At 34.1% G+C, this 24,876-nt stretch overlaps 2 protein-coding genes and 1 pseudogene across 5 annotated transcripts; all 3 read right to left on the reverse strand.

Moving 5' to 3' along the window:
• Positions 1 to 710: 710 nt before the first annotated feature.
• On the reverse strand, positions 711 to 3,725 carry LOC145062214 (F-box/LRR-repeat protein 25-like; annotated as a pseudogene). Its single transcript, XR_013687484.1, has 4 exons — positions 3,566 to 3,725; positions 2,273 to 3,241; positions 1,703 to 1,842; positions 711 to 1,294 (listed from the first exon to the last, which is right to left on the reverse strand). The product of XR_013687484.1 is annotated as an F-box/LRR-repeat protein 25-like (transcript).
• A 2,285-nt stretch (positions 3,726 to 6,010) lies between these two features.
• LOC145062707 (F-box/FBD/LRR-repeat protein At5g56420-like) lies at positions 6,011 to 8,758 on the reverse strand. Of its 2 annotated transcripts, none has more exons than XM_079010297.1 (4): positions 8,507 to 8,758; positions 6,804 to 7,760; positions 6,585 to 6,731; positions 6,011 to 6,507 (listed from the first exon to the last, which is right to left on the reverse strand). In XM_079010297.1, exons 2-4 carry the CDS (start codon positions 7,752 to 7,754, stop codon positions 6,208 to 6,210), a joined length of 1,398 nt encoding a protein of 465 aa, XP_078866423.1. In that variant the 5' UTR covers positions 7,755 to 7,760; positions 8,507 to 8,758; the 3' UTR covers positions 6,011 to 6,207. The 2 variants fall into 2 exon arrangements, with proteins under 2 accessions (XP_078866423.1, XP_078866422.1); XM_079010296.1 differs by having other exon boundaries at positions 6,804 to 7,766.
• Positions 8,759 to 10,385: 1,627 nt separating this feature from the next.
• Positions 10,386 to 14,727, reverse strand: LOC145061771 (uncharacterized). Of its 2 annotated transcripts, none has more exons than XM_079009333.1 (10): positions 14,422 to 14,727; positions 14,084 to 14,281; positions 13,496 to 13,605; positions 12,510 to 12,578; positions 12,246 to 12,361; positions 12,111 to 12,165; positions 11,760 to 11,880; positions 11,465 to 11,512; positions 11,284 to 11,378; positions 10,386 to 10,733 (listed from the first exon to the last, which is right to left on the reverse strand). In XM_079009333.1, exons 2-10 carry the CDS (start codon positions 14,178 to 14,180, stop codon positions 10,632 to 10,634), a joined length of 813 nt encoding a protein of 270 aa, XP_078865459.1. In that variant the 5' UTR covers positions 14,181 to 14,281; positions 14,422 to 14,727; the 3' UTR covers positions 10,386 to 10,631. The 2 variants fall into 2 exon arrangements, with proteins under 2 accessions (XP_078865459.1, XP_078865458.1); XM_079009332.1 differs by having other exon boundaries at positions 14,084 to 14,302.
• Positions 14,728 to 24,876: the final 10,149 nt, after the last annotated feature.

A 24,876-nucleotide genomic window follows, 5' to 3' on the forward strand; every position in this document is an offset into this window, starting at 1 on the left:
ACCAAATCTGCAACGAAATTATCTCAAAAGAACCACGAAGCCAAAAAAGTCGAGGTTTGGACTAAAACCCCAAAAAAATGCATACCACAGGGGCCAATTTTACAGTTTTGTCTTTTAACAAATAAATGTTTAAAAAGAATTGTACATAACCATTATATATGAATTATTTTCTATAAAAATAAGATAAACTCATATTCACAATGGGAATCTATATTGAAATACTACATAGAAAAATTATTTTTTATATATTAATATGAATCTGTATTTATGATCGACAAAAAATGATTATATTTGATATATTCATTTTCCAGATAAAAGTAAACCTAAAAACAAAAAACTAAACAAAAAAAAAGGATTTTTCAATAATCCAGAAAATATATTCACACTATATACATGGTAAATATATGGATAAGATTGGTTTCTTAGTTCATTATTTAATCCAAAGACATGTTTGGCCATTTAAAAAAATATGGCAACTCAAAATTTAGATTTAAAGCCAGAAAGACCACCCGTGCAACAAAATGAAATCATGAGAACCATTTGCGTTTATTATAGTTCTCCTCAACATGATATACTTTTTGCAAACCACAACGACCAATCGAGAAAGATTAACTGAAAATTTAATGCAACACCTAACAAGATTCCTTAATCAGGAGGATTGGTGGTGTAATCGAGTTGAGCCAACTCATTCATTCGAGACAATTCGAAAATAATCGAAATTGACTTGGTTTAAATGAAAGTGAACAACATTAAGTAGGGTAATGCCAAAACCCTAATCCAACAAGCATCCACATGAAACCAAGGAATCGGTTTACCCATAACATAATAAAGTAGCTACTACTTGCACAATTTTTAATGCAGAGCTTGCAACATCGGTCCTTAACTAAGTAGAGAGTCAGTAGTTTGAGTTAGGGTGTAATCGACTCGAGTTAAGTGTTTAATACTAGAGTTGCTTGAACACGAGCTTGACTTGACATTAATCGAGTCAACTTCTAATCTACGGATCGGCTTGGCTTGGGTTAATCACAAATCGAAGTTTGACAGTTGAAGAAACCTTGCGAAAATTTGAGACTTGATTCATAGTCTCCGATGACATCTCATGGAACTTGGCTTCATCACCCCAACTGAAAACCATTTCCTCCAATTCCTTTCCATGCTCCAATAAAGCTCGCGCTACAACTAGTATCGGCTTTTCGTCATCAAATTCACGAAACTCCACCTTTTTGAGGCGACGAGTCAAGATGTTGATTTTTTCAGCTTCTTGTAGATGCCACTTGTTCAATCCATAAACATGCTAGATCATCAAACAAAACCACAAGTTTTTCATGTTGAGGTGCAGATATCCAAACTAGTTTTGAATTCTTGAAAAATGTATTTATATAGTTGATTTTTCATATGATAGGATAATGTGAAGGTGTTAAGTTCAAATCCTTTACAAAATAAAAAATGATGATTTATAAATAATTTAGATATTAAAAATTAGAAGGCTGTAAACATTTGAATACACATTTCCAGAACTTGGATACGTTAAACCCATTGAGCTAAGTTTTTTATTTTACTAGTTTACTAAAGTATAACCAGCTTGATCCATTCGTAGGTAAATAAGCAGGAATTTTCTGCCTCTATGAATATGTGAAATTGAACTACATGCTTCAAGACTGTGAAACATAAAAAATACCATTTGATATGAGAATGAGAATACCTTTATAAAGATTAAATGGAGAGACTCCAGATCCGGAAAATATTCGAGAAATGTGATGATCATATACAATCCTTGCGGGTCATCAACTGTTATCTCCAAAGTCTTGAGATTAGGTAGAGACATGGGCTCTTCATCTTCATCTGACCAATAGCACCACACCACAATCACAACAACTCAAAATTTTAAAGGTTATTATTCATGCATGGCAATAATATTCAATCAAAACCCATAAAAGGCATGTAGCTACTACATTAAGCCCTGTTAGGCAGTTCTTGTTAATTCCATAGGTCAAAAGGAAATAACATCGACAAAGTTTGTTTTATAGCTTCTGATTAATGTTCTAATCTAACATAAGGCAAGCATTAGACAGCCCTATCTTTTTCCAAAACTATAAAGGAAAGGTTGCATAACGACCTTTTCATAGAGCTAATGAGAGATGTCTAAAACAGGTTAAACAATACAAAATAAAAATAAAAAATGCTCTATCTTAAAACAAAGATTTTCCGAAGATGCAATGCAAAATATTTTAGCCGAAATGAAGAATTGTTTAAGAAGAGAATAAGCATCTACCTGTCCGATGAAGCAAATGCTGATGGACAAATATTCCACATGAGATATTCCATTAAAAACATCACAAAAGGATTCAGATGAAAAGTCTGTACAGTGAATCATAGATTTCTTCAAGGAGTGTAGATCTCGGAATGAAAATTTAAAAGATACAGGGCCAACTAACTTCAAAAGCTCCAGATTTGGGCAAGAAATCTTAAGCCTCAGACAATCTAACATATCGTCTACTTCTGGATCAGGTATTATCTCCTGCTTTTCAATTCTCAGATTCTTCAGCTTCAGACTTGCAATAACAAGAGATCCAGACGGAGTACAGCAGTTTAACAAACTCAAATCCTCAAGCAATGGGCAGCTTTCAAGAAAATAATTTACCAAATCACCCTTTCTTTTACAAATATCGCTCAATACAACATCGTTCAACTCAAGAACCCTAAGTGCAGGGAACCCTGGAATCTTAGGCAAACATAGACGATGATATCCGAGCAAATATAATTTTAACACTTCCAAAGAACTACAAGTCACCAGACAATGGGGTATCTCAAGATCCTCAGGCTCATCTATTGGGCCAAAAATCAAGTCAAGTAGTTTGATTTTTCTCACAACAGCAGCATGAATCCATCACCTTATGGTTGACATATCGTAGTAATCCGCACACCATAAACGAAAACTATCCAAATCAAGAGTTTTGTTTAATAAAACCCAATACACAAACTCTTTAAACCCGTTACTTTCCAATTCCATATCTGGATCCAATCCTCGGGTATAATCTATGTCTATAGATGGAACTGAAGTCCACAGATGCCTCCATCTTCTTTGACAAAATGCTTGTTCGAATTTCTTCTTCAGTACTTGGAATACCTGAAAGAATCAACTGAAGAACATGATCTGGCAAGTTACTGATCATATCAATCCCATCTTCGCCTTCTGGCTCCTTTCCTTGCTCGGACTTCTTCATGACGCTGTAATCTGTTACTGTGATGGATAAAAGATCATTCAGTAAGACATTTTATCAAACAGTTTGTGAATAATTATTTTTTTAGATATAAACTGGACTTTAATCTCCATAAGTTAAGCTTGACTCTCACAGGACGCAATATTAAATACTTTCAATCAATATGAGTTTCATGAGAAGGTTAGAAGCTTCAAAACTTCAGACATTAATCATCAACCAAACAAATCAAATTCATATAATAAAACTGAAATTTAACATATTTGCAAGAAGATACAAAGAATATATAAACCCTAAATAATAGCAAACCACATTCAAATAAAAAACCTGATATTTGAGAAAAATACCTGATCAGATAGGTGCAGCGCCTTATGGTTTAAGAAGTAACTGGAGGCCATGAACGATTTCCTTCTTTTCCCAGCCAATTTGAGTCTGCATCTGCACCCTAATCAGTAATCACCCCTTGCTCTCCATGCGATTATTTCGCTTCTCAGCTGATTCTCGATTTGCAGGAACATCTTTTGGGCCTCAGATTAAGCCCGAGGCTGTTCTGGGATGGGCCTGGCAGTAAATCACATTTTTGTTCTTGTGGTTTTCTTCTACTTATGGATCAGTTCAGTTTTTCCTATTCCATTAGGACAATTTTTAGAGTACGTTTGATAAGTGTTTGTTAAAAAAGGACAGGGAGCATTTATGATGTTATTTTTTTAAAATTATAACGATCTCTTTTATCTCAATAGGATTTTTGCATGTATAATCAACTTCTGAAAATATCATAAGTATACAAGATATTAGATAAAAGAGTAAAGTATGTAATTCATTTTTGTGGTTTTTGATCCGGTCCAGTTTTTGGTATCTATAGACTATTCAAGATCATCTTACATGAACAACTTTGTATACATTCTGATCCGGTCCAACTTTTCCTATTCATTTGGAATCGGTCCAGTTTTTCCCTACTTTTCTAACATGTAACTTTATAAAATTTAAGTTGCATGGAAAATTGTGGCAGGGAAATAACAATATATTTTGCATTTATAGCATTATGGGCGATACCACATGTTTCAATTTTTACCATAGTTACAATTTATAGTGATTATAGCAAATTTATTTTGAAAATCCAGTAACCCTTCAATTTTGTTGCTTATCAGGCATCCAATTAACACCAACAAGGCAATTCAAATAGCAAATCCACATTGAAAAAAAAATGTCGTAAGAAATCCAAACCAAAATACTTATATTTCTAACAGCCATTAGTAAAATCTAGCAAACGATTGTTTTGATAATTAAAAGCCTTAGCTTATGTTTGATGATCTAATCATTGGATCTGTAAGAACAAATTTTAAAAATCATTAAAAACTTTATAAAAAAACACATTAGCATGTTTGGATGTGGCATGTGATGTGGTCAGTGACACAACAACAACGGATGTCATGTCCGATTTTCATAGGTTTCATGTCACATATTGGTATAAACAACTAGAGAAGTTTTGTCCTTATTGTGTCCGATATGTTCTACATCGGTTGACATTTTGGATCAAATTTTTGTTTCCTATGAGCTATCGATCAACATTTGGAGAAAGGTCTTATGTTGGCTTGATATGGTGGTTTCAGGATGGAAGGCTATTAATGACATCATCTTGTGGTTGGATTCGGTTTTTAGTGGAGTGTAGAAAAAGGCGATGGTTGAAGCTATTATTTTTGTAGTTTGGTATATTTGGCGATTCTGAAATGATCGATAAGATTCCTCAAAGAAATGAGATTTTTGAAAATGTTGTTGACTTTTCGTTTGATTGGTTTGTTTTTAGAAACTCTGTTGATTGACTTAATAACCCTTATCTAGTTGTGTCTTTGTAATTTTGTTATTTTTTGCTAATAATTCACTTGTTCAAAAAAACTGGTGGTAGTTTGTGTAGTTATGATACCACTGAGGAAATGTTTTTTGGATTTGATAATAGTTTGCATAAGTCTATTATGGATAGTTAATGGTTAGAATAACACTTAATTAATTGTAACCTTGATTATTAAGGAATTTGCGTAATAACACTTTAATAATGAATTTGAGTGTATACTAAATTGTTGAAAGGCATTGTGCAAATTGTACTGATTAGCTTAATGATATATTAAGTTGTGTAACTAATTTATATTTTTAGTCATGTTACTCGTTGTAGCTTATCATTTTGTTGGTGTGCCTTTTAGGTTTCAAGTAGACTTAGTAGAAAGATGCAAAGTTGGTAGCGCCCGGCTTAGAAGTTAGTAGAAAGATCCAATTTTTCCAAAAGGTCGCTCTTGAACATATTGTTGGTATAATCTTGATGTTGGAAAATTGAAATAAAAAAATATGGTTTTACATTTTATGCTTTAGTTATTAGTTTGTTATCTAGAAATGGTCCACTATAGTTTGACCGAATTTTGTGGAGTTGAAAGAATGGGTCTTTGGTTGTATCTCTTCTTTAGGGAGAGTAGATAGTGTAGCTATTTTCATGCATCACGTGGGTGTCTAGAAGGCTATATACAGTCTTTCCTCTAGTATGAATAAAGTAAGAGTTGTTTGTCATTATTTTTCACACAATGCATATTTAATTCATTTGTGCAGATCAACTTTTGTTTCCTCTTTCTATCATTAAAATCGAGTAAACAAGCTGTCATTTTGGTTCTTCTTTTACAGCACATATCCTAATGTATTATTTTATTTTCGTAGGGCAGCACAATCAAATCAAGCTGATTTTTTTTTCAGCTGTAGTCTAAGTTAGTTCTCATGCAAGTAATACAAAAGATCTAGTAATACGGGGGATATGAAAGCAACATCATGTTAGGTTATACAAAATTCCAAAGCTAACAACAACAAGCATCCGCCACAATTCACATAAGACCAAAAGATCTGGTTTACCCCATAACATGAATTGGTAGTTACTACGTACAGTTTTACAAAAAGCATTTAACATCAGTTCATCAAAAGAGTAACGAGCTCGATCTCAACTCAAATAAAAGACTCAGAGCTTGAATCGAGGGTGAGCTGGCTGAAGTACAGTTGTAAGTTTGACAGTTGAAGAAGCCTTGTGAAATTTTGACATTTCCTTCATAGCCTCCATCGACTTCTCATGGTGCTTGGCGTCCTGTTGCCACAAGAAAACCATTTCCTCCAATGCATCTCCATGCTCCAATATGGCACGAGCTATAGCCAGTTTCCGATCATCTCCATCGAAACCAAGAAACTCAACCAATTTCAAACGACGCGTCAAGATTCTCATTGATGCAATATCATCTAGTTTCCAGTCTTCCAACCGATCTACCTAAAAATACATGATTCAAGTTTTGTTATATACATAAATAAAAAAAGAACACCATTTGATATGAGAAATGAGAATACCTGTGTAATGAACAAACGGAGAGACTCCAGATGTGGAAAACATATGAGAAATGGGATGAGATCATTCATTGCAAATACACCAGTTGTTATCTCCAAAGTCTTGAGATTGGGTAGAGATACAGGGACATCATTTGGCGGAAAATAGCACTACCACAACAGTTTACAGGTTATTATTTAAGAACTGTTCATACATACAATACAAAGAGAATAAGAACCTACCATTGAGACACAGTAAAGAGTGATGCACAAAAATTCCACGTGACTTATTCCAACAAACCCATCAACAAGGGGCCTTTCATCTTCAGTCAGTTCTTCAGGGTGAATCACAACTTCCTTCAAGGAGGGCATACTTGTTTCAAAGATAAATTCACCGGCTACATAACCTGATAGCATCAAAGACACCAACTTTGGGCAAGAAATTTTTAGCGTATCAAACATGCCCTTATTCTTCTTGAACACTTCATAACTAACCCCTGCCTTGTTGATAATTGTAAGACTCTTGAGGTTCGGACACGAAATACGAAGAGTATAAAGTTCGTGTATAAAACAGTCTATCAACCACAAATCCTCAAGCAATGGGCAGCTTTCGAAAAAATATTTAACTGAAAAATCATCGAACAAATCAGCCTTTTTCAACACAAGAACCTTAAGTGCTGAAAACCCTGTAATAATATTAGGCACACTTAGACGACATCCGGACAAAGACAACCTTAATTCCTCCAATGAACTGCAAGTCACCAGACAATGGGGCACCTTGACAACCTCAGACTTATTCCGAGGGCTTAACACCAAGTCAAGTTTTTTCACGTTTTTCATAACGGCGATGTGAATCCATTGCCCTAGTGTCGATTTATTGTAGTAGAATACATAACTTAGACGAAAACTATCCAAATCGACGGATTTGTTTGCTAAAACCCAAAACACAAACTCTCTAAATTTGGTTTTATCGAATCTTTGTAAAAGATTCATCCCTCGGAAATCATCTATGTCTACACAGGGAATTGGAATCCACAAATGCCTCCATCGTGTTGACAAAATGCTTGTTCGAACAGCTTCTTCTGTACCTTGAAGACGTGAAAGAATCAACTGAAGAACATGATCCGGCATTCGACTGATCATATCAACTCCATCTTCGCTTTCGGATGCCTTTGCTTGCTTTGATTCCTTCATATTACTCTGTTACTTTATAGACGCGAATAAAAAATCATTACAAATATTCAAATCAAATTGACATTTTATCAAACACTTTGTGAACAGCAAGATGGTAATACAACTGAAAAGGCGTAGGTTTCTCACCAAGATTGATCTCTATGGTTTTTCATGCTTGACATTTTCTATCTAACTCCCTTTATTCTATTAAGGGTTAATGTTATAATATGACAACTAATTACTTCAAATTTACAGTAATGTCATTGCATTTCTAGTTGTACATCCTAAAACATTAATGTTTCTAACTCTTTCTATATTATTTCATATGAAAGCTTTGTGTTACATTTACACCTTAAAAATGCAGGATTTTGATGCATTTATATAGTTTGCTAATTTTGTATTAAATAACAAAAATAAAGTAGAAATTAAAAACTAAAAGCCAAAGGAGAAACAAAAAAACTAAACTTGACTCTCACAGGAAGCATTAGTAAATATTTTCAATCAATATGACTTTCATTGGAATTTGGAAGTTTAGAAGCTTCAAACATTAAAACTAGAAATTAAGTCCCGTAGATAACCATTAACCTTCCAATCTTCGATTACTAAGCATATAAACCGTATATAATCATCGACCAAACAACCAAGTTCAAATAATAAAACTGAGATTCAAGATATTTGAGAAAAAACACAAGAAGATGCAAAGAACATATAAACCCTAGATAATAGCAAACCATACTCAAATAGAAAAACGGAAATATAATTGAGAACAATACCTGATTAAATAGATGCCGAACCTTGTAGTTTAAGAGCTAATGCCTGGGCGATTGTAAACGATCCCCCTTGTTTCCCGCCCAATCTGAGGCTGCGTCTATGTAATCTTCCCTTGCTCCCTGGCTCCTAAAGTCCTAATCGACCACTATTATTTCTAGCTTCTGGGCTCATTCTTGATTGCTGGAAGTTGAAGGTGGAAAGTGGAGAGTGGACTGGAGACTGGAGACTGGAGACTCGCAGCTGATAAAACCTAATTTTCCAATTGAAAATTTTGGATTGTAATGTTTGGTTCGGATATTCGGATTTTTGGAATGGTTTTCAATAAAACCGAGTTATTATTTTGGATTTCGGATTGGTTTTGGTTTATAAAATAAGAACCGAATAGTCCAAAAAAAACCGAATAACAATTTGTTATGAATTAATTTTCAGTATATCTATAATTATTTATTAATTTTATAATTTTTTTTAAATAAGTTAAAAAAGTTTTACCTAATAAAAAACATTAATATGTACTTTCTCTCAAAAGTTTTTTTATCTATTAAATAACAAACTATAATATGTCTTCTTAGTGGTTGTTTATAAATTTTAAATCACAAGTAAATAATTTGTTTTTGCGTTTTCTGTAAAATTGGATCATATTATATTTCTATGTCCTTTTAAAATGTTATGGTTTTGAAAACCGAATTATAAAAACCGATCCAACCGAATTGTAATTGGATTGGATCGGATTGGATTTGAATTTAGTTTGGACTATTTGGATTCATGTTTTGGAAACCGAAATCAATTTGGATTTAATTAATTAGATCGGATCGAACCGATCCATCCAAACGATCACCCCTAGAGACCGGAATTGGAATTGGAAAGTAGAATTGTAGAAACATCTTTTGGGCTTCAGATTGGGCCATGGCGGTTGTCCGTATAACTGTCTCTGGGCTGGGTTATACTTTATAAAGCTATAATAATGAAATAATCTATTTTATCACAAGAGGATTTTTGTCCTACACAATCAAACTTCTGAAAATATCATAAATATATAAATAAATATACAAGATATTGGATAAAAGAGTAAATTATGTAATTCATTTTTTGTGGTTTTTCCATACTTATGGAACGGTCCAGCTTTCGTATCTACTCGAATCCGGTCCAGTTTTTCCCTCATTTTTGTGGTTTTTCCTACTTAGTTTCTGAACATATAACTTTGTACAAAACCACAAATTAAGTTATATGGAAAATTGTAGCAGGGAAATAACAATATATTTTGCATTCATAACAATATGTGCAATACCACAATAGGCTTCAATTTTAACCATAATAGCAACATAGTTGCAATTTATAGGATTTATAGCAAATTTATTTTGAAAACCAGTAACCCATTACCAGTTTTTTTCCAATTTTATTTCTTATCTGACATCCAATCTCCACCACAGAGGGAATTCAAATATCAAATTCACATAGAACTATAGAAGCATAAAAAAACAAAACAAAAATAGAAGTCAAAAAGAAATCCAAACCAAAATCTTTAAATTCCTAACGACCATTAGTAACCAAAATCTATCAAACTACTGGTTTGATAATCAAAAACCTTAGTTTACGTTTGATATCATTTGCTATGTAAGAGTAAAATTTAGAATCATTAAAAAAATCCACATTGGCATGTTTGTATGTGGCATGTGATGTTAATGCATGCCACATCATATTATCATAGGTTTCATGTCGCAGATTGCTATAAACGGCGGAGAAATGTATATATGTTAGTATTATAATTTATAGGTAAAAGGTAAAGTACATTGCCTATATTGGTTGGAAGAGTAAATTATGTTGCTACTTCCCATAACTCACATATAGGTCTAGAAAAGGATGAAAGTTGAAACTACACACAAATGAAACAATTCATGTCATATAATAATAAATAAATATTATAAGCATCACCCCACAAGACTAGTTTGTATTAGACAAGCAATCAACCCACCAGCACCCTTACAAATTAGTGTTTCTTCTTTGCTTTCTTATACAGTTTTACACAAAAATAATATGGAATCAAACAGTTGGGGCATTTGCCATATAGTAAATAGCGAAAATCCATTTTTTGTAGCTAAAAGTGTTGTCAAATCAAACAGACTTAAACTGCTATCGGCTGAGAAGGCTGTAGGAGGGTATATCTTCGAGCCTTGTTACGTCTTCTTGCAGAAGCTCTCTTTCAAGCTGACGACGTGTTGACTTCATCACCGCCTGCAACACAAATCATATACACCTCACTTTTCTCATTTATCTCTGTATTATTATTATTATAGCATCCTACTTTCATTTTACGCAATCATACCATTCTACTTTTAATTATTTTTCTTATTAATATAACACTGAAAATTGCTTTGTATTTGGATGAAATTTCTATAAACGGATAAAAAATTTCAAAGTACAATACTATAATAGGAAGAAATGAAAGCAGGATGTTATGATAAACAAATCAATGAAAATATGTTTGCTGTTTTTTTTTTTTTTTTTTTAATCTAACAACACCTTCTAGAAAATGTGTTAAGTGGTCATGACCAAATCTATGGCAATCATCACAGATTTCACAATTCAACCGCATGTAACCATTTTTATTTTGTGGTGTTCAAAAGGTTCAACATTCCTGTTTTTTTTTTTACCATTTTCATATTAATGGTGTTTGATGACTTGATCTCTCTACAGAGTGAAAAAAGGGTAACTTAATTTGTTGTCATAGATTTTCTCATTTTGTCAGTTGTTTTTCTAAAATACGAGAAAAAAAATCACATACATTGAAATCCATGTAAGATGCATGCATAGCGAGCCACTGGTGATCCATTAGCTTGAATGTAATGCAATAAAGAAGGTCAAATGCCAATTCGTTTTCTGTTTGGAAAAATAGAGAAAATAAAACCAAAAAATAAATTATTAGCTCCAAAATTAGTTTATATAGAACAAACAAATACTTGTACCTGAAAGAAACTTCAAGAAGGTTGCTCCCACAAAACTTCGTGGTTTAACTGTAAAGTAGAAAAACTCTATCAGGCCCTGTTTCTTTTTTTCCCCATTAAGTGAATTGAGGGCAAATTTGTAAAAATTAGGACTCAAATGGGAAGGTTTCCTTTCCATAACTTTCTGTATCAAGTCCAAAAAGAAACACTAATATAAAGCTTACAGCCTAACAGGATTAAGTCAAAAAGAACAATATCTTAATCTGCAAAGCATTAAACTCCTAAATTAATTATTATTTAAAATATCCTGGAAAACCTGCTTCAAGATCCAACATCTGAATAAGCATGAATGTAATGTTGACACCAGCTACAGCAAAAGGATATTCCCACATGGAACGGACGCCTTCTCGCTTTCTAAGAAGATCTTGAAATGATTTCTGCAAAAAAATGTAACCAGTGAATAACCTCCTTCTAGAGAAATAACTAAAATGAAAAGAAAAAACAATTGCATGGATGCAAGTGTATCATGTTTGACAAAGAAAAGAAACTTATTCTGTTCCTTCCAGAAAACATACGAACCAAACGGACCCTTAGTTTTACATACATGAAGAACTTCTGAGTATGTGTGTATGTGAGAGAGAGAGAGAGAGAGAGAGAGAGAGAGTACCGGGAAATTTCTGGCAAAATACAATAAGTTTTCCAGTGATATAAACCCACCACCCCTATCACAAAATTCCAGGTGTTAAAAACTGCATAATGTTAATGGAAGATCTCAAGGAGCAACAAGAAAAATGTGATTTACCGAAAATCAGTGGAAGGATCTTTCCCTTGCCACCCCATCTCCTTCCACTGTTCAGAAATTAGATTATGGAGTTCCTCTTCAGGAAAGGCGGCTCCCCATAATGCCCTCAATGCTTGCTACAACATCAATAAAATTGCAAAAATGGGAGATTAATTTAAACCCACTTCTTGTATTGTAGCCATGAATCTTAGTTATGAAATCTATTTAGTATTTACATACAAACATCAAGAATGTGTGTTTCTGCAAAAGGAGGAAGACATTTACCTGATGTCCTGGAATTGAACTATCATAAGCAACATCTAAACGGTGTTGCAGCCTCTGTAAACAATCTTCCTGGCAATGGCGAAAAGAAATGAACAATCAGATTCTTATCATATCATATACTGTTAAAAAGGAAATGATGGAAGTGGTAAAGACTTTAATCACAAAATATTTATACTTTCTGCATACAATCCTAGCAAAGTCATGCTTTATAACCATCTTCTTATAAATGAATAAGAAAAAAGCCCATGAAAGTTTTAGCATATGGATTCTTTGGACACACTGGCTAGCCATAACTGACTATAGGGAATAGTAGAAAACTAGAAATAGATATAGGTATAGGATCGCGTGGAAGGATGTTTTTCATGTCATCTATTGGGGTGTTTGGTTCGCATAATATTTTGAAAGGAAATGGAATTGGAATCTGGAGGATTTGGAATATGAATGAATTGAATCCCGTCACAATTTGTCGAGGTGGAAACGAGATGGAATTTGTGAGCTACAAAAGGGAAAGAAAAGGAACATGCGAGAGGCGTTTAATTACTTGTAAATTCTAGGTTTTAAAAGGGCTTTTGAGTATTTTGAACATGAAAAAATGATGGGAATTGAATTCCATGGGTTTTAGGATGGAAAGTTGAAATCCATGGGTGGAAGGATTTCGTGAATTCCAACGGAATCCAATTCTGTACTCATTAGCCACCAATTGCGGGATTGGAATGGAATTGATTTCCAATTACGGCCAAATCCACAGAATTCTGCAAGCCAAACACACCTTTAGTATCCGTTTTTCACTTTCAACCTTATCTGGATAGTTTTGGGTAAAGGGCTTGTTAATGTTGCAATGTTTTCTACATTAATCTACCAAGTCCCATACTTGGTTGTCTGACATGGCTAGATCTTGGCTTTCATAGCATTGAGCAATTTACCAGATCCAGGTGTGCTACAGAAAATCACATGCATCAATCATCTTAACAGGTTTAAAACCGTACCTGGGCAGGGGTCAAATCAAATGATGGGCGAGAGTCACCTTCTCTTCCCTGAACACAAACACATGAGAGGCCTCTGCCAAGCCATGCTGCTGAGCCTGCTGCAACCTCAGCTGCACATAAAAAAGAAACAGGGCCAAAAGCAGAGTTCCTAAGTTCACCAAAATCATAATTCATGACTATATGATGGTTTAAATAATTAAAGCAACTAGTAGTCCATGCTTAGTGCTACAGTCCACAAGAATGTCAAATCAAACTAAAACTTAAATTTGATGGGAGATGCACTCTAAATTGTCAAAAAGGGCATATCCCAAGGCCAATTTGATTTAATTTTTAACTGAACCAAACCAATATATCAAATGTTCATGATCGTGTATGCACAATCAAACAATTTGAAATGAAATTGTTTATAATTGATATTTGATTAAGGTAATTATACTAACAAGCAAGCTGAACTCATCACATATATCAATGAAAGCAATCATCTAATATCTAATTGCGACAGATCGGAATTTTCACAATTACCTCTTTACAGAGAAACGTATAATATGGTGCTACGATCATAATGAAGTTAAACAATGAGTCATATACCTGAAGCTGTATTACAGGTGTTGCTTCTATCAAGTCCATGTGAAATCCTCCTAACTGCAACAAATGATCCACCACCGCCTCCTCCTCTGTCCTCCATTACCGGTAACAAAAACTCAAAGCGCGCACACTAATTCACCGTTAATTCCACCATTACCGACCACAAACGCAAGCGCAGAAGTTCTTCAACTTCACAGCAAACTGCGAAATTGAAAACGAATCCTAATCCGTTCACGACACCGAATTAAAATCCGCATCAAGAAATAAACCTCCGATCACCACTTTCGCGATCAAAACTGATGAAAAAACATATCAAGAAGCAATTCATTAAAAAAGTTTACCAGTAATTCTTGAAGGCAAATGCAGGAGTTCTCTAGGGTTTTACTGGATCTAAAGTTCTAATAGAAGAACACAAAAAATGAGCTTAAATCAATTTCCCTCTTTGATGATTATATTGTGTGTATTCAAATATATACAAGAAAATAGAAAGTATTGGTTGTGTTTCTCTCCCTACTTTCTCTCTCTACATCTATGTCACGAAGAGAGGTTTATATATATAATATTTGTGCGTGTTCTTTGTTCGTTTGTTGGTGGCCATCTCGTCTGTTGGGAAGGAGTATGACTGTAAGAGAGAGAGAAGAGAAAAGGCGAAGGTTTTTAGGTACGGAGATTACAACTTAAAAAGGGAATATATGCTAAAAGCCTAAAATTAATAACAATTAGACAAAGACAAAATTGCAAAAATTGTCCCGGTTGTCAAAATTTTATAGTTTTGGTCCAAAGAAGTTTGATGGTGCATCAGTGGTCTAACTTCGGATACTTTGTATGGTTTTGGTCCCAATGGTTGGTATTTTTGTGTAGTTTTGGTCTATACCTCACCTAAAATGACCAATATACCCTTACATATTTCTTTTTTAATTTAATTAATTTAATTTATTATTATTTCAATTAAAAAAAAAAGAAAAAGAAATCACCACCTCATCCCCTACACCCCATCCTACTCTCTCTCTCTCTCTCTCTCTCTCTCTCTCTCTCTCTCTCTCTCTCTCTCTCTCAACATAATCGGTCTATCCTATCCCTTTATTCTACCAGTGCTCAAAAACCACCACCAATGTCACCCCTGCTTGTGCAACACATCCCCCTAGCAAACTCCGATGATGATGGCTTGCGACCCAGATGCAAACTCCAACGATGTGACCCACCTCCCACCACTCATTCATCTTCTCTGGTAGCGTCATCGTAACGCCATATTTTCGTTTCCAGATCTGCAAACGAGACTGACGTACTGGATCCGAAAAGCATCATTTTCTGGCGAAGGCAAACAAATCCTCAGCCGAAGCTCCGCCTTCTCTGCCACCTGTAAACCCCCAATCGCCAACATCCAAATCTCTAGTCCTCATGACTACCACCACCACCAATACCACAGATCTTTACATACACTGTTCACTGTCGTCTCTTACATCTCTGCCTACTAAAGATTCCATTGTTGCTTCCTTACCTATGATTTGGGGTTTATTTTATGGCCATCTACGGCCCTCACTCATATGTCACCTCCATTTCTAAGATCTACATCACCAAACCTGTTTTCTCAAATCATACATCGACGTCGGAGAAGAAGGATCGTCACCCTCAACCATCTTTGATTAGGATTTCGCCATTATGTTTACAAGGATGAATCTAAAAAAGATTCCACTGCCATTATGTGTACAAGGGAGGTGGGATTGGGTTGCAGAGATGAAGAACAAAGAACGAAAGTTTATGTTCTTGATTGTGTGTATATAAGTGATTGATTGTGTATCTCGAGTTTCTAGAGAGAGAGAGGGGTGTAGCAGTGGTCGGAGGTGAGGCGTTGATCTTGGGGACGTTGACAGATGCATCCTTTTCATGAGCTTATTTCCCATTAATCTCCTTTCTACCAACGAGAACATTGATCACTTCACACGAAAGAGAGAGAGAGAGAGAGAGAGAGAGAGAGAGAGATGGTGTGTTTTTGTATTTTCAATTAGTTAAAAACATTAATATAAATAAAAAAAATGTAAAAACAAACTAAAAGGGCATAATGGTCTTTTTAAGTAGAGAGGGACCAAAAACGATAAAAAGATCCAATTTTGGACCAGTGGTGCACCAACGTTTCTTTTTGGACCAAAAGCACATAAATTTGCCAACCACAGTGACCATTTTTGCAATTTTGTCTAGACAAAATTATATAAATAGTCTTTGAAAAAATAGACCAATTTTAGTCCTTATGACGAATTGTTTGTATTTATGGTCCTTATAGTTTCAAAATTTTGCAATTATCCTTTTAACTAACGGTGCTAACTTTTCTAGTTAAGGCCTTTGTGAAATGACACATATGCCATTTCTGTCATAGGGACCGTTTATGTTATTTGTTCATGTCACATGGACAATTTATGTAATTTTGTCTATTATTTAGGGTAAGTTACACGGATGGTCCATGTGGTTCAGGGTAATCTGCGTGTTTGGTCCCTAACAACTTTTTTAATTTGGATCGTCCCAATTTTAAATTTTTGTTGCACGCTTATTGTCTGTTCGTTCTACAAAGACTGATTTACCCTTATTGATTTCTTTTACATTTTTTAATATCAGTTAATTAAAAAATAATAATTAAATGTGGAAATGATATTAATTAAATATTAAAATTTGATGGGTCCTAAATTATAACTCCACCCCACCCCTCTCCTTCTTCTCTGTAAACCACCCACAAATTCGTCTTCTCCGACAAACCACCCATAACCCCGTCTTCTCCGGCGAACCAACAACAGATACCAATCCAAAATCAAAATAATGTCTTTTCCAGCAAACCTCCATCAAACCAAACGCATTCCATGAATTTAAAAAAAAAACAAATCAATCGGGAAGAGATCTCAAACATGTCATTGGTGGTTCCGAGCCACATTTTCAAAAATCAATAAGTGGTTTCTTATGAAATCGATGGATATTCTGGTCTTATCCGGCAACAAATCAGATTCCGATAATCACCAAAATTAGAACTTGAACCTTCAATTGATCTTGAAAGCAATCCTGAAACCAAAAGAACATGAAAACTGAAATCAAAATTGATGGCAATTTGAAGCTTGAAATCGATGGCAATAGTTGTTGGTGGCCGACGGTGGTAGAGGGGGTTGGAGGCGATGGATGAAGAAGACGGGAGGTGGAAGAAAACGTGAACGCGGGATTTGGGAAGTGGGGTTAGATTAGGTTTAGTCTTTTTAACCTTTTTAATATTTAGTTTATATATTAATAAAAAAATCATTAATACAAAATTATATAAGATGAGGGCAAGGTAGTCTTTTTACATCTAATAAGGACCAAGCGTGTAACGAAAATATTGTAACATCCCTAAAAATACAACCAATTTAAACATTTCAAAACAACCTATTTACTAATAAAAGTGTTTACAAAAACATTGTTTTTAAAACATGATTTAAAATATGAGTCTCCCAATATCCAATCAGTTGTAAAACCAATGATGTGTACGGTTATGCCTTCGCCTTGCCACGGTTCTCTGAAGAACCTGAAACCATAAACCAAAACTATAAGCACGAAGCTTAGTGAGTTCCCCTAAAGTACCAACACACAAACATATAACATATACAAATAACATGTATTGGGTCCACAACTAAAAGACTGGATTACCCCTGAGCCCACAGTATGAGTCCGTCTTGCCTATCGGGCCCACAACTCATATATGGCTTGCTCTTGATCCCATAGAATAAGTCTGGCTTGCCCTCGGGGCCCAAAACTTATGCATGGCTTGCTCCCTGACCCAATTAGTCATCAGACTGGAATACCAATGTCCAACCCTCAGTACGAGTCTGGCATACCAATTGGTCATCATCTAGTATCTGGAATGCTACTGAGCCCTCAGTATGAGTCTGACATGCTCTACTCGACCCTCAGATCATATCTGGAATGCTATTGAGCCCTTAGTATAAGTCTAACTTGCCATATTCGACCCTTAGCTCATATATGGAATGCTCCAGGGTTTGTTGGTTACAACACAAAGCAGTACAACCTCAACCCAACACAATATCTAAACAGATACAGATAATCATGCAAACAAAATCACAGGTAGTCCTACCGATCTACCAAACTAGCATAATCATTCATATCTATTCCCTACTCAGGATAACTGGTCTTCGGGCCGCTACCCCGAATTAGGAAACGATTCAGGACAGGGTGTTACAAATATAAAGTAGGGACAGTCCAAGTTAAAAAAAAAGTTGTTAGAGACCAAACACGTAGATTACCCTAAACCATAGGGATCATCTGTGTAATTTACCCTATTATTTATTATCTTCATATTTTATTTTATTTATATTTTTTTTATAAATTAAAGTTTTTTTTACGTTTTGTTCAAATATAATGTTTAATTTTCTTTTTATATATTTTTCGCTTATATTTGTTGATGTTTTTGTTGAAATAAATTTCTTAAATTTTTTGACGTTTTATTCGAGTACATTTATTAATGTTTTTTTATGTTTTGTTCGTATACTTTTTTTGACGTTTTGTTCGAATACATTTTTAATGACTGTTTTTTACTTTTTGTTTTTTTATAAGGAAATTGAGTAATCTAACAATTTTTTATTGTATTTTATAAAAAAAAAATAACCACTTCTTTTTATAACTACATTTTAAAAAAAGAAAAACTATTTACTCTACAATGTATACATTCCACGTCGTATTATTAAACGTGTCAAATCCGACTCGGTACTATGGTCCCCCAGTCCAAGACATCTATTTCGTACTATGTTTTGGGCATCTCTGTTCCAGGCTACTCCAACTTCGAAAAATATCTTTTATCGGTGAAGAGCTCCAACATTTATGGATATATGTCAATTATTTGTATGATTATATGTTCAAAATAAAGTTGAAGTGTTTTTTGTATGATTATATGTGATTATTTTGGAAAGAATTCATTTTGCTTCGATTTCGGCAATTAATTGTGATTAATAGGAATTAATTACATATAATTATAAAAAATTGAAGCAAAACGAATTATTTTCAATTCGTAGTACTGTAAAAAAAATAATTCCAATTAATATGAAACCAAATAAAAACGAATTATTTCCAATTTATCACATATGATCATACAAAAAACACTTCAACTTTATTTTGAACATATAATCATACAAAAAATTGATACATACCCACAAATGTTGGAGATTTTCACCTGTAGAAAACATTTTTGAATTTAGAGTAGCCCGGAACAGAGAAATCCAAATATAGTACGGAATGAGGGTTTTTGACAGGGGGACCACAATATGGGTTAGATCTAACTCGGTTGATAACATGACCTGAAATGTATGAATTCTGGACTAAGTGGTTATTTTTCAAGAAAAAAAAAGGTTATTTAAAAAAAATTACAATACAAAAATGGTTAGATTGCTCAATTTCCTTATAAAAAAACAAAACATAAAAAAATATTTTAAAAATGTTAAAAATGTATTCCAACAAAACATTAAAAAAAACTTATTCAAACAAAAAATAAAAAGGTAATAAATAAAAAATAAAAAAAACATTAATATATGTATTCGAATAAAGCGACAAAAAATTTAAGAAATTTATTCGAACAAAAACTTCAAAAAATATTAGCGAAAAAAATAAAAAAATTAAACATTATATTCGGAAAAAAACATCAAAAAAATACAACGATAATAAATAATAGACAAAATTACATAAATGGTCCATGTGGCTTGAACAAATTACATAAATGGTCCCTATGACATGAAGGGTAAAAGTGTCATTTCACAAAGGACTTAGCTGAAAATTTTAACACTGTTAGCCAAAAGGACTGTCTTTGAAACATTTTGAAACCACAAGGACGATCTATACAAAAAATTTGTTATAAGGACTAAAGTTGGTTTTTTATATCAACCATAAGAACCATTTATGTAATTTTGTCTAAAAAATATATTTAAGAGATATTGTGATTAAACTAAGCACTCTAGTTAGAGAAGAGGGAAATTGAGTAAACTAATCTATATAAACGAGTATTTTAATAATAATAATCAATTTAACATTTTTTGAAAAATGATCACTTTCTCTGGAATAGCGCTTTTCGTAGCCACGATAGTCATTTCGGAGCTATGTTGCCCACCCATTCTTCAGAATAACGCATTTCGGAGACATGGTACTCATTTCGGAGCTCTGGTTCGGAATAAATATCTTTGTACACTCCAGACTTACATTCCCGGAATAAGAATATTCCAGACTACCAATGTCGAAACAGGAATCTATGTACATTTTTGTCAAGCTCGTACTTTGAGGTGACAATATGGAGTCACAAACATAAGTTTTGTAGACCCGTTCCGGATAGTTGTTCCAGATTAAAAAACTCAATTTTTGTCACCTATATATATATATATATATATATATATATATATATATATATATATATATATATATATATGAGTTTGCATGTACTTAGATGCTTACTTTCGATCATCCGTAATTATCTCTTATAACTGCTTCAAGATGAGTTTCTCAGATTGTGAGTATGGAGAAAGCTTTAACAACCTACATGTTTACCTATGCAACCTTAGGTGAATCAACCCACATACTTACACTCACATCAAAATTGATGTGATTGATCGTTTCCAATCTTGTTTCATAGCTATTGGATGTGTGGTATATTTTTTCTATATTTTTATTGCCTCTTTAAATTGATAATGTTTCTACATCTAAAGTAATTGTTTTGGGTTCCCAAAAAATACAGCTTCATGCATTCATAGGTTATTTGTTGTCCGTCATTTTCATAGTAGCGTCCTTCTAAGAGGGGGCTATCTAAACATAATGTTTGTAGCACTTGCTATTGACGAGAACAACCAAACCCTCCCTATAGCATTTGGTCTGGTCGTAGAAAATAATCTAGATTGTTGTACCTAGTTCTTTATGAGGTTAAAGGAAGCTTTCAGAGTGGGTAGGGAAGTGTCGTTGATAACCATTATGGAAGATGCCGTTACTTCTTGCATAGGTCATGTGCTCCCTGATTCGTATCTTGGGTATACTTGTAAAGGTGTGTTCATGTATATGTGCACAACAGGCGTCTCGCGCAGAACATTGGAACCTTTGTTATGGATGACATCCAAGTCATATATTATGTCTTATTTTGAGAAAAACTTATGTCGACTAACACACAATGCACGAGAGGTGCTTGTCAACATCGGTCATGTGAAATGGGTAAGAGCCTATGTCCTTAACATCCGTTGGAATGTACTAAACATTGATATTCCAAAATTTTGTTGGTGTTATCGTTTAATCAACACAATGTGTCGATAATAATGCTTACCGAGACAACTCATGACCACATTCAACGAATTTTTGTTAAACGCGGTTTCATGGGAGGTAAAATACAGTAAAATATTGATTTTTTTCCTATACAATAAGTTCGCTAACTTAAATGATAATACTTACCTTTCAGGGAGGTTGACTAGCGTACTAACCCCGTATGCACATATGATGCTTCAAAGGAGGATGCAAAAGTCCATTCGATAGCAAGCAACAAAGATCTCGTCTTCGTTTCCGTCCAACATTTTCCACGTTTTTTATTTTAAAAGAACTTGTGTTATGAATTTGAACTGTCATACATGTTCACATGGGAAATGGCGCAGTTTGGGTATAGCATGCGGTCATGTTATTGCAACATCACGTTATTCAAACATCACTAAATTAGCAGATATGGTTCAAATATATTATCATGCTGATGTGTTTCGAACTACCTACCAGACCAAAATGTCACCCTCTTCCCCCTCCAACTGAATGGGAAATACTTGACCCGTTCATATTCGTTTTATTGCCTATAACTAATTATGTTTGTATTTGATTTTTGGAGTGATTAATGAAAGATATTATTATTGCCCTAATATTTGTTAGATGTTACAAATATAGAGAAAACATAATTTACAACTACCATAACCTTATTAAACATGAAAGTGACAAAATACATAGTTAAAAAATATGGGACAACTTTTAAAATATCCCAAGCATGTTCGTATGGAAAATCAACCCCGTTATTTTTCTGTCTGTATTCCACCCTTGCCTGCTGCAAAATTACTTGTTCATCTTCATCCATTAATTCGTTGTCGACCTTGTGATATATTTTGAGAAAAAAAATCTTCACCTTTGACTGTATGTCTACAAACTTAGCCTTCACTTCTTCTTCAGTTCGATACTGAAGAACATCTAACTCAAGGTAAAACAAAATTTTTAAGCGTGCCCATCGTGATTCGTACATTAGATGTGGCAGCATGAGAAAAACCATATTATCATCAATTATTACCCAAGACTGAACGAGCGTGATCTCTTCCTATATAGTCCACGAATGGGGTTGATTTACTGTCATTTGGACTTCTAATGTAACATCCAAAAACTAAAGATAAAATTTTCATTTTTCAACCTTTGACTGTATGTCTACAAACTTAGCCTTCACTTCTTCTTCTTCAATTCGATATTGTAGAACATCTAACTCAAAGTAAAACAAAATTTTCAAACGTGCCCATCGTGATTCATACATTAGATGTGGCAGCACGAGGAAAACCATATTATCATCAATTATTACCTAAGACTAAACGAGCGTGATCTCTTCCTGTATAGTCCACGACTATCATTCGGTCTTCTAATGTAACATCCCAAAAATAAAGATAAAATTTTCATTTTTCAAAACCAGCAAAAAACCATAAATGTTTACAAAATAGAGTTTTCAAAGTGTCAAAATCACAAATTAGAGTTGCAACATCCCAAAATCCACGACCAAAAATTTTATTTTTAATTTAATAATTTATAACAGATTATTAAAAACATCATTGAGTTATCCCATATCATAAAAACCCATAAGTCAAAAATCTCAAAACAAGTCATAATAATATCATAGTACAAATCCCAAGAACATCATAGTGCAGAAAATAGTGGTGTGATGCGTTGTAGTCATGTCGGCTTCGAGGAAGAAGTACCTGAAACCAAAACTGAAAACCGTAAGCATAAAGCTTAGTGAGTTTCCTTATCATACCACATACCATACAATAAACATACTGCCAGGCATATATGGGTGCCCGACTTATCCTGCTGAGCATATATGGGTGCTCAACCTACCCTTGTCAGGCATACAGGGGTGTCCGACCTACCCCTGCCAAGCATATCTGGGTGTTCGACCTACCCTGCCAGGCATATCTGGGTGCCCAACCTACCCTCCGGTTTATTTCAACCGGTTACGGGAACTATTTCTCCCATACCATTACCACCTAATAACATAGCATAACCTATTGTCAGACATATATGGATGTCCGACCTACCCTCCGGTTTATCTCAACCAGCTACAGGGTCTAACCTACCCCTCATACCACTATCACATAATATCATAGCATACTAGCACATAAAGCATAACATATAATGGTATACCATAAAATTATCACAAAGACAATCATCTCAACTATAATCAACTACTAGTGGGCCAGCATTGGTGCCTTCGAGCCACTTCTACTGGAAGGTAACTCACCTCGATAAATGGGAAATAACTGTAAAGGCTCTTGCTCTGAAATCAATCCCTCTCAGACTCCTACACATAAGCAGTTCCTTTAATTACCCTTTTCATACTCATAACCCTTCTAAGGGTCAACTTTGGTCAATGGTCAAAGTCAAAGTCAACATACTGGTCGACTCAACTCGCCGAGTTGGTCCATCAACTCATCAAGTTTCATGATCCATAAAACCCTGGAAATCTTGATCTAACTCATCGAGTTCTTTCATGAACTCGTCGAGTTCCTCCTCATAATAGAGTCGCGATATTTCACTAACAACTCGCCGAGTTCCTCCTTGAACTCGTTGAGTTCTTCAATCTTCGAACCCAAAAACCATGGCCAACTCAACGAGTTTGCTCAGTAACAGAAAATGTTGGGGGACCACGACCCAACTCGCCGAGTTGGATGAACAACTCATCGAGTCCCCCTTAGGGGCTGTTTGGCAGGATCTGAATTTTTAAGATCTGGATTTTTAAGATGTCTGAATTTCTAAGAGGGTCTGAATTTTTAAGATCTGAATTTTAAATTGTTGTTTGGTTGAAAGCTCTGAATTACAGTGCTGAATAATAAAAATGACCGTTTTACCCTTTTGTATTATTTTTGCTAAATTCAATTTTTTTGTTTATGAAATAACCAAATCAACTTCTTGAATAATTATGTAGAAAAAAAATAAAAAATCCAAATTAAATAAATCAAAATTAAACCATCATATTACCCATTAATCGCTAATCATAACAAAATTCAGCACAATAACCATCATATTTCAATTTCATAATTCCATTTCAGCAAATGAATTCAACACTAATTCATCACATTACAAAATTCAGCACAGTAAAGAACTACAAACACATTCTCAGCAAATGAACACATAATTCAACAAGATCAAGAATCATATTTCAACACAAATCAACAAGATTCAGCAATACATACACACATATCAACAAAAAAGAAAAAATTAGAACAAAGAGCACATTTTCAACAATATTGTTTAACAAATAAACACAAACTCAGCATATTTCAGCAACATATTTACATTTCAGAAATCAACAAACAAACAAAAAAAACAAGATCATAAACTTATATTTCAGAATTCAATCCATCACAGTTACACAAAAGTTGCAATATCTATAACACAGAGAAATCGAGCAAATTACCTTCGATTCAAGCAAACATACTTAAGATTCTGCATAACTCGATCCGTTTTATCAGCAGTAGTCATCAATCAACGCCCAATCTAAAAAAAGAATTTATGTAGGGTTC

Source organism: Lactuca serriola, chromosome 7 (assembly GCF_051521515.1).
Source record: "Lactuca serriola cultivar US96UC23 chromosome 7, Lser_US96UC23_V15, whole genome shotgun sequence".
In the NCBI taxonomy this organism is placed as follows: Eukaryota; Viridiplantae; Streptophyta; class Magnoliopsida; order Asterales; family Asteraceae; genus Lactuca; species Lactuca serriola.